The sequence below is a fragment of the Periplaneta americana genome, chromosome 14 (genome assembly GCF_040183065.1).
Source record: "Periplaneta americana isolate PAMFEO1 chromosome 14, P.americana_PAMFEO1_priV1, whole genome shotgun sequence".
In the NCBI taxonomy this organism is placed as follows: Eukaryota; Metazoa; Arthropoda; class Insecta; order Blattodea; family Blattidae; genus Periplaneta; species Periplaneta americana.
This window is the reverse complement of record NC_091130.1, coordinates 139147830-139162975: the sequence shown is the minus strand read 5'-3', so window position 1 is coordinate 139162975 and position 15146 is coordinate 139147830. Positions and strand designations below refer to the sequence as shown.

The 15146-nt window shown below is 37.6% G+C and overlaps 1 protein-coding gene across 1 annotated transcript in view; it reads left to right on the top strand.

Moving 5' to 3' along the window:
- Positions 1–1700: 1700 nt before the first annotated feature.
- LOC138713025 (uncharacterized) overlaps positions 1701–15146 on the top strand; it is a 47467-nt gene continuing 34021 nt past the window's right edge. Inside the window, exons 1-4 of the mRNA XM_069844707.1 lie at positions 1701–1953; positions 4752–4998; positions 12968–13083; positions 13351–13536. Of these exons, the coding sequence (XP_069700808.1) occupies positions 4859–4998; positions 12968–13083; positions 13351–13536 (442 nt within the window). The 5' untranslated portion in view covers positions 1701–1953; positions 4752–4858. The remainder of the gene's footprint in view (positions 1954–4751; positions 4999–12967; positions 13084–13350; positions 13537–15146) is intronic.

Here is a 15146-nt window from a genome sequence, read left to right as displayed (position 1 = left end):
ATCAGAACACGAGCGTTTGCTCATTCAGATAACTTAGTTTATATCGTAACATGTGGACTAAACATTTGAATAAACTTTGAAAATATTTCAATACCGTATATGGGCTATTCCATATGAAATCGATCAGTAAAAAACCTCGCATTTTTTTATTCTCTAGTTTTTTCCCTACTTATACAAGGTGCTGAGGGGAGTGCATTTTCAAAAATATACTATCGAAAGTCAAACGGTTTTCGTATTATTGAGCGACAAATTTAGCGTATTTTAGAAAAACAAGCCTCTTTCAGCGCTCAGAACTCTGGAACCATTTACTGCAGAACATTGAACGAGAGCTCATTTTGAAGCTGACATTTGGTAGGTTATGTTAAGAAGTAATCCTTATTTTTATTGTACACAGAGAGAGACAGATAATCTGATTTTACTTTCTTTCAGGCTTTTTGGCCATTTGTAAAAATGTAAAAAAAAAATTGAGAAAAAATTTTGCATTATTAAGAGGAATTCGGCATTGTTTGCTTAGTGGCACGGCAATAATTTTCGAGGGTATTAAATAGATTATTTTCACACGCCTGGACTTGAACGGCGCAGTACCGCATGCACTGGCCGGGAGCTGAAGATAAGCGAGTGTTGGGCGTCATTTTACTCCTGTGTTTATGAAAACCTGTGCTAAAGCTAGCATAGCCATGACTGCTAGACAACACATCACGTGTTTATGTCTACTGATCTTGCTTCCCTCAGCTATCTCCCGCCTCACAGTCAGCTGGTTAGTTCACGCGCGTACTATCTATTTTCTTTATTTGATATTTTCAATACTTTCTTATCAACGAACCACCAGTAAAAATATGTGTTTATTTGTACTTTCAATGCGGAATCTAACCATATATTTTAAAAATAGTTTTTCATGGCCAAAGACGTCTTAATGAAGAAAAATCTAAATTTCTCCATTTCCATAAAAAGTAAGAAAATCTGTTTATATGTCAATATAAACTTTAACTTTTCAGCATCAAAATAAACCATGATTTTGATCACTGGGTGAAAGGGTTTCGGAGCCACAACAGTTTAAAGTTGCTAATTTTATGAAAATACGATAAATTGAAATATCATTAATTTAAACACTATTTAGTTCTGATGCCTCAAACTTTGCACAAAGCATTATATCACAGTTGTCTACGGACAGAAAAAGTTTCATTATATTTAAAAATTGCAAGGTCAATTTTCTCTATATTTCGGTCGATTTGAGATGGAATAGCCCGTACAGGTTTGATTTAGTTTAGAGCAATTTTATTTCTAGAGGACATTAGTAGAGGTCTGTTTGACTGCAAGGTAAAAACATACAGTTCTGAAGTTTATTTTTCACTCAATTAGTTTCGTAAATCATTTTCATTTGTTGTTGTTCCTGTCAAAGCCCTTGTACCGAAGAGTTCGTTTACATTGTTTTTCCTTGACATTGAATTTTAGTGGCAATTATGTATGAACATGACACAAAAATAACACTAATAACAATATTGCATAGTGACAAACACGTCAGCCCCTGTGGTGTACTACAATGTCATGGTAATAGGAAAATATTCCCTGCTTTTCGTGGAGGGGTCAAGGGATGTGCTATATATCAAGGTAGATCATTTATCTACGTAGCTATATATCAAGAACGCGTGTCTTATTTCGAAGTTCTCCAGTTTTACTCGTACTCCGTTGTGATGCCTAGCGCAAGCGTTTTCGTCGTCATTCTATGCATTTGTGCAGCTCGAGAACAATTCACTACGCACAGAACAATCAGTCGACATTCTGCCATCTAGGGATCGCAGTCAAGAACTACACAGGACAGCAAATGATTCTCATTTCTGTATATCCCGTGTCCGTTGAAGTGTATATGTTTTATTTCTCGAAGAACAAGAGAAAAACAACTGGTTGAATGGAGTAATTGTAGTAAATGTAATCTGATTTGTATAAAAATTCCAGGTAAATGTAATTACATTACTTTAAAGTCGTAATTGTATATTCTAATGTGTCTATTTTTATTGTTAATAATTATTACATGTGTTAATAGGTTAGTGTAATAGGTCATTGTCAAGCGCACCATTTATTCTACAAATCGTGAGATCATGTGGTGACGTTGAGGGGAATAGTGCGTGGCTAATGAGAAAGATCACTTTAGCCATGAATAGTGTGATATAATGATGACAGTGGAAATACGAGTATTTAGGGCCTACTACTCTTTGAAAGACGTAGGCTACATTTAATACTCGTTCAAAAAGGATCAGTGTTTGCAGTTTATGTATAGGTTACTTTTCTTTTAACTAAAATGGTCTCACAGTTATTGTCTAAGCTTTGAACCTATACAGGCTTGAATTAAATTCTATATATCTTGATTACATAACTTTTAACACTGTATCACTTCGGAATATGTATGATAAGACTTTCTTGTGTTAAATTCTAACGTACCATGTTTACATGTTTCGACCTTTTATGGGTCATCCTCAGAACTGGCCGTTGTTGGTCTTGGCGCCTCTTGTTTTGTTTCCTGTGAGGGTGTGTTCGTGTGGTGTAATGTAGAGTCAAAGAGTGTGTGTGTTCTGAAATTGAGTTGTGTGTTGAGAATTTCGTTGGGGTGTGTTTTCGTGTGTCTGTATTTCATATTGTTCTAGTGTGTTTATGAGCCGCCACTGGTAATAGTAACAGTGCAAAAAAAAATCCTAATTATTTTAATGCCCATATCAAAAAGGTTAAACTCTTGTTCTGTGACTTTCATGTTTAACCAATAAATCTTTAGCTATACAGACACACGAAAACACACCCCAACGAAATTCTCAACACACAACTCAATTTCAGAACGCACACACTCTTTGACTCTACATTACACCATACGAACACACCCTCACAGGAAACAAAACAAGAGGCGCCAAGACCAACAACGACCAGTTCTGAGGATGACCCATGAAAGGTCGAAACATGTAAACAAGGTACGTTAGAATTTAACACAAGCAAGTCTTATCATACATATTCCGAAGTAAATTCTATAGTTGGTGCTTCCTCGAAATGTCCATGTTTGAATAATTATCAGAATTGCTTCGTAAAATTAAAATAGGCCTAAGCTAGTTCCATTCGTTCCGAAAATAGAACAAGAAATTTTCTCTAGAGAACTAACTCTTGCATTGAATTCAGTACTAAAACTTGCCCAAATTTAAAGCTACGATTCTTCTCCAACCAAATAACATAATATTTGAGATAGAGCTACAAAGTATAATAATTGAAGAGCGTGGTCCCAATACGCGTCCATTTTTAATGAAAGGAGTGGGCCATTTATGTATCCACCTGTCTACGGACTGAGAGAGTTTTCAAGTGACGTGTGGGTCATTCCATGCAAAAAAAAAAAAAAAAAAAAAAGAGTATGTTTTTGAACCATGATGTCTCAAAAGTTAAAAATATTGCAGTAGGTTATTTTTTATGTTCTAAATATGAATTTCAAGCAATACTATATTTATATCTTTCATAGTTTAGCAGCAATCAGAATTTAAAATATTGGTTTAACAAAGGACACGATTTTATTCATTGAAATTTTCTTACTATGTAAAGGGAGATGGAAAAATGATTTCATTGCAATTCGAAAAAGGAGAGCCTAGTTTATAAATGCCCTTAAAATTATATATATATATATATATATATATATATATATATATATATATATATAATTTTTAAATAGTTACCCACCGTAAAATAATTAAAAAAAATATAGAACACAACATGCAATTCATTTTTACAGACGAAAAAACATGTGTTTAATATATTGATTCCACTGTGAAAATTTCAGAATGTTGACTTAAATATCATGTCAGTTTTTAATAAAAATAACTCACTGGAACAAAGGAGCTCAGCAGGTAGGCTCTCCCGTCGTACAGAATGTTGCGCGATCAAGGTCAGGGAGACGGACGTTTGAGATTACTCATCGTTATGGTCTCTCGAACGCTGCGATCGCCACACATAGCAAGAGATTTTCAACCGTCGGAACAAGAACGATTAATTTGATTAATTTAATTATTCACATGTTTTTTTAGATAAAGTCATAAAACTTGGGAGATGGAGTAGGGATAAGATTTTCTTAATACGAATGAAATTCGCATGAATTTAATTTGTTGCATTCGAATATAAAACTATTTCTTTTTTTCAATGAGGTGTTTTTATGAGCATGCCTTAATATTATTCGGATTAGTCTTTAGGGCATTAAAATATGGTTATTCAGGTTTATAATGGCGTCCGTTTAGTTTCGACGACACTTCATATAGGGTGTCTAGAATATTTTAAATGATGGATAACATGTAACTGCCACACATTTTTCAGTCATCCGTATGACTAAAAAATTAATGATATGGCGGTCATAGTTGGCAGATTAATTTATTTTCATAATAACATTATTATATTAAAAGCACAAAAAAATTTATGACATCGCTGGCATATTCTTAAAATTTTGTATGGAATGACCCATCACAATAACACAGCGCGTTTTAAACTTGATTCTTTCAATATTCTTCCTAGATTGCATGCGACATATGCATGAAAAATTGAACCGTAGAGATGCAGCTTTAGAGTTGCGTGCAGTCCTCCAAGATTGAATTCCGTATGTCCAAGCAGATTTTAGAATGATTTTATAACGGGCTAATTGCCTTCCTGCTGATAATTGTTGTAACTATTTTTAAGTATGGCAGTTTTATACAGTAATTTCATTGAAAATTAAATTCTGCTGTAAATACATTTTTTTACAGACAGTCAGCCTCTTTCTCAAAAGCATAAGAAGTCACATGAAATGTAATAATTATAAAAAGGAGAAACTTATAAACCAAAAACTATCAGGAGTGAGTTAAACGAAAATATGGTTAATACCGCTGCATTTGTTGACAACAATATTAACAACTCCTTTTACCGCGCCATCAGCTCTGTGGTTGTGACCGCTCAGTTATTTGGTCTGCTGCCAGTTTTGGGGATTTCTGGTCAAAATGCTGCAAACCTCAGGTACTCACTACATAGGCTATTATTTTCGGCGAAACGAGCGTTGAGCGACTTCCACCGATTTTGGAATAGACACCGACGCACTTGAACTGCCAACATAGAAAACAAAAAATCACACTCAATCGCTTTCACTTTCATCTTGACGGGATAATAAAAGCCTAAACTAACCTAACCTAAGTGCGTCGGTGTCTATTCCAAAATCGGCGGATGTCGTTCAACGCTCGTTTAACCTTATTTTCAAAGTGCTTATAAAATATATTCATATTCCAGTCATAAAAATATTCTGACTTATTCTATCCCCTAAAATCTTAATAGTCGCGTTTTATATGCTTTAATAAGAATATTACAGAGTGATCCGTTTGGGTATGGGTAAAATAAAAACACGTAAAACATTTACTACTGAACTTTATTTGTTGAAACTTTGTGCGTACAGCACTGAAAGATGGGAGATTCCTCAGAGCTCAACATGACCCCCATTGCGCACCCTGCACAACTCATAACGGTGATGCAATTCAGCACATGTCCGTTGTAACATAAGCGGGGTCATTTGTTGAAAAGCTTGAGTAATTTTTACTCTCAGATCATCAATGTTCTTGGTTTCTGTGAATAGACAATGTCTTTAACAAAACCCTACACGAAGAAGTCAGGAGGGATTAGATCTGGGGAGTATGGGGGCCAAGCCAAGAGATAGCTGATTTTCGTACTGGGTTTCGTCCGCGACCTCCTGCATGTTTTAACACAGAACCTATTTCTACAACATTATGGAATCGTATTTAGATACATTACGCACACCATACTCACGTCGAAATTCCCTTTGAATTCTTTCAACACGCTCAAATTTAGCATACCAAAGAACACATTGTGTCCGCTGTTGATTTGTAGTAACCATTTTAATCATGTACTGTACGATTTTCATTTGTTCTTTCAGATTATGCAATGTTGATTGTCATATATGGAAATTCCCATCTGTTATTGATAATATAACCAGCGAGAAATTTTTTCTACTCTAATAATAGCTTTACTTACTTACTTCCTGGCTTTTAAGGAACCCGGAGGTTCATTGCCGCCCTCAGATAAGCCCGCCATTGGTCCCTATCCTGAGAAGATTAATCCATCCTCTATCATATCTCACCTTCCTCAAATCCATTTTAATAGTATCTTCCCATCTACGTCTCGGCCTCCCTAAAGGTCTTTTTCCCTCCGGCCTCCCAACTAACACTCTATATGCATTTCTGGATTCGGCCATACGTGCTACATGCCCTGCCCATCTGAAACGTCTGGATTTAATGTCCCTAATTATGTCAGGTGAAGAATACAATGCGTGCAACTGCAGTTCTATGTTGTGTAACTTTCTCCATTCTCCTGTAACTTAATCCCTCTCAGCCCCAAATATTTTCCTAAGCACCTTATTCTCAAACACCCTTAACCTATGTTCCTCTCTCAAAGTGAGAATCCAAGTTGCGCAACCATAAAGAACAACCGGTAATATAACTGTTTTATAAATTCTAACTTTCAGATTTTTTGATAGCAGACTGGATGATAAAAGCTTCTCAGTCGAATAATAACACGCATTTCCCATATGTATTCTGTGTTTAGTTTCCTCCCGAGTATCATTTATATTTGTTACTGTTGCTCCAAGATATTTGAACTTCTCCACCTCTTCAAAGGATAAATTTCCAATTTTTATATTTCCATTTCGTACAATATTCTCGTCACGAGACATAATCATATACTTTGTCTTTTCGGGATTTACTTCCAAACCTATTGCTTTACTTGCTTCCAGTAGAATTTCCGTGTTTTCCCTAATCGTTTGTGGATTTTCTCCTAACATATTCACGTCATCCGCATAGACAAGAAGCTGATGTAACCCGTTCAATTCCAAACCCTCTCTGTTATCCTGGACTTTCCTAATGGCAAACTCTAGAACAAAGTTAAAAAGTAAAGGACTATCATTATAGCTTTATAATAATAAATTAAAATTTTATCCATACCCAAACGGATCAGACTGTATTATTATTATTATTATTATTATTATTATTATTATTATTATTTAAAGATTTCTTTGGTTACGGATCCGAGCTTGAAAACCGATCAAGATCAATAGATTTTCAGTGGAATAGATTTCTTGAAACTGAAGCTAAAAGAGCTGTGTCACGGATTTATAACAATATTTCTTGCTCACGTAAGAATTTAACTCTCCCCAAATATAATTTTTACTCATACTTAAGATGCATCTACACTTTTCTTTCAACTTTATGCATTCAAGCACTGCATGCAAAATTGATATATACGATGTGAATCTTCTCATCCTGCGGATTGAGAAGTTATGCAGTACCGGCGTTTTACAGACTATACCGTAAACACAGTTCCCTGCGTCGTGTAACTTTCGACCGATTTGACTGCTACGTACCGCACTGAGCACTAACAGCTGGAACCACCTATTTATAGGCAAATTTAACGTCTAGAATGTTCTACGCATTCGGAGAGAAAACATGCTTTTCTAGAGCGTTCTCGAAACACAGGTAGATTATGACAAAAAGTATGTATCCAGAGCCGTAATTTGAACCCGGACAATCCAGCGTCTTAACCGTTGCGCTATCACAGCACATTAACACAGGTCAATATCGTAACCTTATAGTACAGGCTAGGGAATACGATGTGTGATCTGCATTTCGCATCGTCTGTAAAATGCAGGTTTGCCTAGTTACTAATATGAGAAGATTCATCTTGTATATACTTGGATATACAGATACTTTTCCCCTTGCACGGAGGAGAAACTCGAAGATTTACACTGCACCCAGAGGCTTATTGTGTTTACCACTCATATTCTGTGTATGACTGGGTAGCCGAACGGCCGCGCTCTTGTACAAGTACAGCACGTCGCACCGTGAACTTAACCTGGGCTATTGTATGGATGAAGATTATATATGAATTAATGATGGCGAAATGAATCCGAGGTCCAACACCGGAAGTTACCCAGCAATTCTGCTTCAATTGGTTGAGGGAAAACCCCAACCAGGTAGAGTAGACGCAAGAAGAGCTTACCACTAAAAGCTGCGAGAAATTTCGGAAACGTTCGGGCGCACTCGACCTCGCTTCGATTCGATTGGCAGTTCTCAGTCGTCTGCAGGCTTGATGTTTCGAGTGAGATTTATCACAGCGCGTGTAACGGAACCTAAACCTAGTTGCAGAGTAAAGTAGCCACGTTCAATTAGTAGGCTAGCGGTGTCAAAGAGGACGGAAGCTTTGTAGTTTCAATAATTTTAATTATGTCGCGCTGTCCATTGTCGTCAAGTCTTTTGAAGGCCGCTCCAATACTCCACGCGGAGTGTATGGACGGAAGCTTTGTAGTTTCAATAATTTTAATTATGTCGCGCCGTCCATTGTCGTCAAGTCTTTTGAAGGCCGCTCCAATACTCCACGCAGAGTGTATGGACGGAAGATTTGTAGTTTCAATAATTTTAATTATGTCGCGCCGTCCATTGTCGTCAAGTCTTTTGAAGGCCGCTCCAATTCTTCACGCGGAGTGTATGGACGGAAGCTTTGTAGTCTCAATAATTTTAATTATGTCGCGCCGTCCATTGTCGTCAAGTCTTTTGAAGGCCGCTCCAATTCTTCACGCGGAGTGTATGGACGGAAGCTTTGTAGTCTCAATAATTTTAATTATGTCGCGCCGTCCATTGTCGTCAAGTCTTTTGAAGGCCGCTCCAATACTCCACGCGGAGTGTATGGACGGAAGCTTTGTAGTTTCAATAATTTTAATTATGTCGCGCCGTCCATTGTCAAGTCTTTTGAAGGCCGCTCCAATACTCCACGCGGAGTGTATGGACGGAAGCTTTGTAGTCTCAATAATTTTAATTATGTCGCGCCGTCCATTGTCGTCAAGTCTTTTGAAGGCCGCTCCAATTCTTCACGCGGAGTGTATGGACGGAAGCTTTGTAGTCTCAATAATTTTAATTATGTCGCGCCGTCCATTGTCGTCAAGTCTTTTGAAGGCCGCTCCAATTCTTCACGCGGAGTGTATGGACGGAAGCTTTGTAGTCTCAATAATTTTAATTATGTCGCGCCGTCCATTGTCGTCAAGTCTTTTGAAGGCCGCTCCAATTCTTCACGCGAAGTGTATATATAAACCAGAGTTGCAAATTTTAGCAGTGTGTCTTGTTCCATGTTATATTAATATGTAGCAGCAACAAACAAGACGTGACAACGTCGCATTTTCATTTTATTATCGGTGCATGCAATAAAGACCTACAATTCTTAAGGAATGCCGCTGCCTAATAATTAAACGAGGCTACTATAACTAGTAACATGACATTGTTGAAAATACAGAAGCACGAATTTTTTACACATAAAATCACTGAATGAAATGGCAAAGATGTTATAAGAAATATGGAATCGTGTAATAATTGATATTTGACGTTGTAATAAAACACTAATACTATTTGATTTTATTGAAGTGTTCCGATAACTAGGGTACTATGGTCGGTTTATTTTAATCTGTATATACTCCTTACGTTACGAGTGGAGCCTGTTTCGTTTTTCATAAATTTATGAACGTTATAAATAATTCCCTAGTTTGACTGTGTAACGTTTTATTAGCACTTCCTAATTTAGAGCAAAACAGTGGCATTGTTAAGTATATACAGAGTGATTTATATAGAACTGACACATTTCTTTCATTAATTGTTTCAAAAAGAATTGTGCTAGTGACAACTTATTATACCTAGAATGTAGAGGAATTTTGGGAGATTATTTACCTCTATAGCAAATGTTGTCCGGCGTTGTCAAATCCGGAGATCTCGGTGGCCACAGGTTCCTGGAAATTATTCGGTCGTCACATAACCGGATAAATGGAACCATGTTTCATCTGTGAACCATGTGATGGACAATATGGCAGGATTTTGCACAAGGAACGTCTGAAACCAACGGCAATAATTCAATCTTTTATCCTTATCTGGTTCCTGTAGCTGGTGAACAACCGTAACCCTATATGGCTTTAGGCTCTCTAACACATTGAGTAGGTGTACCCTGTCTCCTGCGACAAACGTCTTAATGATTTTTTGGGTGACTACTCCAGTCGTGCTCTTACGTTAACAACAACCGTGGGAAGCCTAGATGAACGATGCTTGCCCTTTTCACTCACCAGAGATCCAGTTGTTTCCAATTTGTTTACCAGTCCCAGTATTGTGTTTCTTTTGGGAGGATTGCGAACACCAAATTCTCTCTGGTATGCCTTTGAGTAGCTGTAATTGAATTCGTAATCCAGTATTGCTTCACAAGGAAGAGTCGTTAATTTAATGTGTACTGCATTTTCATGTTGACACAAAATGTCGAAAACAGCTGCCAACAATAGGAATAAAACATAAACATCTGCGCATCTAATGACAAGGAATCGAAACTCCAGAACATTCTGCTGTTGGTTTCAGACGTTCATTGTGCAAAATCCTGCCATATTGTCCATCACATGGTTCACAGATGAAGCATGGTTCCATTTATCCGGTTATGTGACGACCAAATAATTTCCAGGAACCTGTAGCCACCGAGATCTCCGGATTTGACAACGCCGGACAACATTTGCTATAGAGGTAAATAATCTCCCAAAATTCCTCTACATTTGAGGTATAATAAGTTGTCGCTAGCACAATTCGTTTTGAAACAATTAATGAAAGAAATGTGTCAGTTCTATTTAAATCACTCTGTAGAATGTTATACAGAACTCTGTTATTTAACAAACACACTTTGAACTACATAAAACTCTGATATGAGGGATAAAACGCAGAATATGTAACGCACACGCTGGATTCTACCCGCTCTGCACAGCAACACTCCACGATACGAACAGCTCAAGACCGCGCTTTCGAATGCGCCCTGTAATCAGCATTACGTGATTCATAGCAGCCCTGTAACGAGCATGGCGGCACGAGGACCGAATATCGTTCTCTGCACATCAGTCAAATGGCCAAGCTTTCTTTGCGCTTCCTCTAACTTGTCCCAACCAGGATTTGAACCCGGAGCCTCATGTTTCACGGCCAGACGCGCTAACCGTTAATCCACAGCGGTGGACCAAGATTCATATTTAGTATTTAATGTCATTAGCTTTTGCTATAACGACAGCTAATAAATACTATACTACTATACTATACTATTAATTTATATACAGGGTGTTTCAAAAATACGGGGCATAATTTCAGGTATGTATTTCCCACATGTAGACAATCAAAATAGTTCATTACAACATGTGTCCGGAAATGCTTCATTTCCGAGTTATGGCCTTCATAACATTGAAATTCATCGGAACGTTTTTCTTTCCGCAGGTCGTTGTCATTACAGAAGATGTTCAAAATGTCCACCTCCTGCTTGAATACAGACCTCACATCGATGTCTCATTGACCTGCGAACACGATCCCAAACTCCAGGAGTATTGCGTATGTCCTCAGAACATGCCACAATTCGATTCTGAAGGGATTCCAAATCAGGCACCGGAGACGAATAAACCAATGATTTTAAATGGCCCCACAAGTAGAAATCGAGAGGGTTCAGATCAGGTGAGCGTGGAGGCCAAGCAATTGGGCCACCTCTACCTATCCATCGATCAGGAAACCTTCGATCCAAGTACCGGCGAGCCGTACAACTGAAGTGTGCAGGAGCGCCATCATGCAAGAAGTGAATGTGTTGACGATTGATCAGCGGAGTGTCTTCTAAAACATGAGGTATAGTGTTTTCCAGGAAGTTTGTGTACGCCTGCCCCGTAAGTCTGTTTACAAGTACATGGGGTCCAACTAATCGATCACCAATGATACCGGCCCACATGTTGAGGGAGAACCGCACCTGGTGATGAGATGGAACAGTTACACGTGGGTTTTCATACTGTACGCCCATACATGCTGATTGTGGAAATTTGTTATGCCATCTCGTGTGAACTGTGCTTCATCTGTAAATAATACTAAGACAGGAAAGTTCGGATTTACACCACACTGTTGCAAGAACCACTGACAGAACCTAACTCATGCAGGGTAATCTGCTGGTGACAGGGCCTGTACACATTGCAAATGATAAGGATACAACTGATACTCTTTCAACAGTCTCCAGACAGTCGTATGAGGAACGCTGACTTGCAACGCTACCCTTCGTGTGCTGATAGAAGGAGTCATGTTCACAGCCTCCAGAATCTCCTCCTGTACTTCTGGAGTTGTAGATCTTGGTCGTCCCCTTCCCAAACCAGGAGAGTTAAATTTTCCATACTCGCACAGACGGTAATGGAGGCATACAAATGTCTTCCGATCTGGACATTGTCGCTGTGGGTACCTCTTCTGATACAAACGACGAGCCAGTGCAGCATTGCCGTTCGCCTTACTGTACATGAAGTGTATCTCTGCCAGCTCTTGATTTGAATACATGTCGCTCAGTCTAACGCCTACACAACACTGAATGTAACCTTCGCCTCGGAATGAACTGTCAGAGTGTCCTCTTAATGTCTCTCTCCTTTGACGGCAACGACCTGCGGAAAGAAAAATGTTCCGGTGAATTTCAATGTTGTGAAGGCCATAACTCGGAAATAAAGCATTTCCGGACACATGTTGTAATGGACTATTTTGATTGTCTAAATGTGGGAAATACATACCTGAAATTATGCCCCGTATTTTTGAAACACCCTGTATATATACATAGTGAAGATGACGTTCAAAATGGCACACCATGTAGACACAAAATCTCCATGCATCTCAATTTAACGCGCGTTTTAAATTTGATTCTTTCAGTTTCTTCCCAGATTGGACGCATACCCACATGGAAAATTGAACCGTGTAGATGCATCTTTAGGGACCTGCGTTTTTGCATTTGCATGTTCATATCTAAAAACGTTGGGTACCGGTACCAATCAACTTCTTAAATACTTTCAAATTAACTAATCATTGATATCTGTTTATCTGTTATTAACAGTTATTTCTTTATGAACATCTTTCTGTATGTTTAGATTTCGTTGGTGCAGCGTTCGGACTATATACAGCATCTGTATACTACTTGGATCATGCCTCAACATGATTTTTGCCATCTTACTTATGAAATCAGGCATAAATTTCGAACAGTCTGGTGAGTTACAACATTTTTGACGGTGAGTTACAAAATTTTTGTCAATATTATTACCAGTACGTATATTTACTCTTCATTAGTAAGAAAAATTCATTAAAACTTTTTGCAATAATGAAGACAGATACTATGCTTTAAGATCACATGCATATGGGTGAAATCTTGTTTCTTAATTTTCAAATGCCTAGAGTTAGTGATATTTATAATATACCTAGTTTAGTTTTCTTCACTTTACATTGTTTATTTCTATATTTGATTCTTTGTCAACAGATAGTTTGGTTTTCTTTGGATGTGTAACAGCAATGTATATGCTTTTTCTCCAACTTGCCACACAATGGCCTAATTTAATGGTGGAATGGGAGAACTTAGAGCTTTCTCAAAAGCATTATGGATATCCCAAACATTTAAGATTGAAAATAAAAATTATTACAACAATTATGCTCGTTGCAGCTTTAGGTAAGTGAATGAAAAGCAAATTTAAGTTTTTTTTTGTTTGAAATGCTAATAAATAGTGTAATATACATCTTGATTGCACAACTTTTAACACTATATCACTATATGACTTTCACATGTTAACTTGAACTAAGTTTAAAAATACTATACCTTAGTTGACTAGTTTCGGCTTGGGAACCATCTTTAGAACTGGATGTTCCTTGCATTTTCCAGTGTCTTCGCCCTCGGTGGAGGTGCGTTTGTGTTATGTAATATGGAGTAAAATAGTGTGTGTGTTCTGACATTCAGTTATATGTTGAGGATTTGTTGTGGGTTTTGTGTATCTGTCGGCCTATATTTCGTATTGTTCTAGTGTGTTTAGTTTCTAGTTTTTCGGTTGGATATGTAGAATTTCCATGTCTGTGTCTATGTTGCTGTAGGTGTGGTTGGCTCATGCCAACATCATTTTCTGTATCAAACAATATCAGTTTTTTCATTAAGAATGGCTAATTTTAAACCGTCTCTTAATGTTAAACCTATAGGCCAGACATGGTGTACGTCTTGATTACACATTTCTAACACTTTATATCACATAGGAATAGGTACCGAGTTAATATAACCATTTTCATGTGTTAAAATAAACTAACTTCTAATTACCTAGTTCACTACCGGTAGTTTCAGCATTATGTCAGCCATTATCAGAACACATGAAAGTGGTTATATTAACTATATTTCTAAACATATTATATGTTGTTGTTGTTTTCTAATGCCAGGCCTTTATTGTCATCAAAGTCGTTTGACCTCTTGCACTCCAATATTTTTCAAAGATGTTATCATGGCCAGCCACTGAAGCACAGATTTTGAGGTGTTTCGAATCCATTTCTTGGTTTGAGTTGCACAATGACAGTTAGGGGACTGATATATTCCAATTCTATGCAGGTGTTTGGCCAAACAATTATGGCCTGTTGCCAATCTAAATGCAGCTACAGACGATTTGTGTGGTAAATTGGGAATTAACTGTGGATTATGATGCAGAGAGTTCCATTTTTGCCCTTGTGATTGTGTTATCAAATTTTGTTTGTTGAAGTCTAAGTATGTAGATTTAATAAATCTTAAACATATTATATACCAGTATAGATATTTTTGCAGCCATTTTTACTTGCCAGTTTGTTTCATTATGCCAGCAAGAGGAACAGTTTCCTTACCCTAGGACTTAAATATCCAAACAGTACAAATCTCAGTCACGTGAAGTATTAAAATTTCATGTTAAACATTAAGTCCAAACCTAATCATATGCAGGATAAATGGAAGATTGTGATGAAGAATAAACGTGGGCGACTTTCACTACTGGATGTTCAGTTCAAAGTGTGTCATGGCTCGCTGTATGCCGTCATATGGCTAGTCGATGAGCCTAGAGAATTCAATCTTCCTACACTTCCTCAGAGGTGTATTACCTATGTGTCAGAGAAGTTGCATAGCAAGTACGGCATTCATTCTGAAGAGTACTTACTGATATGTATGGTAATGCCGGTAGTGGCAGGAATGTGAACTGTTTGGAAACGTGTACTGAGGTGGGTTTTTTCCTTACTGTCGGGATATGGGGAGAGGGTTAAGACGATTTCTTACGTATTTGT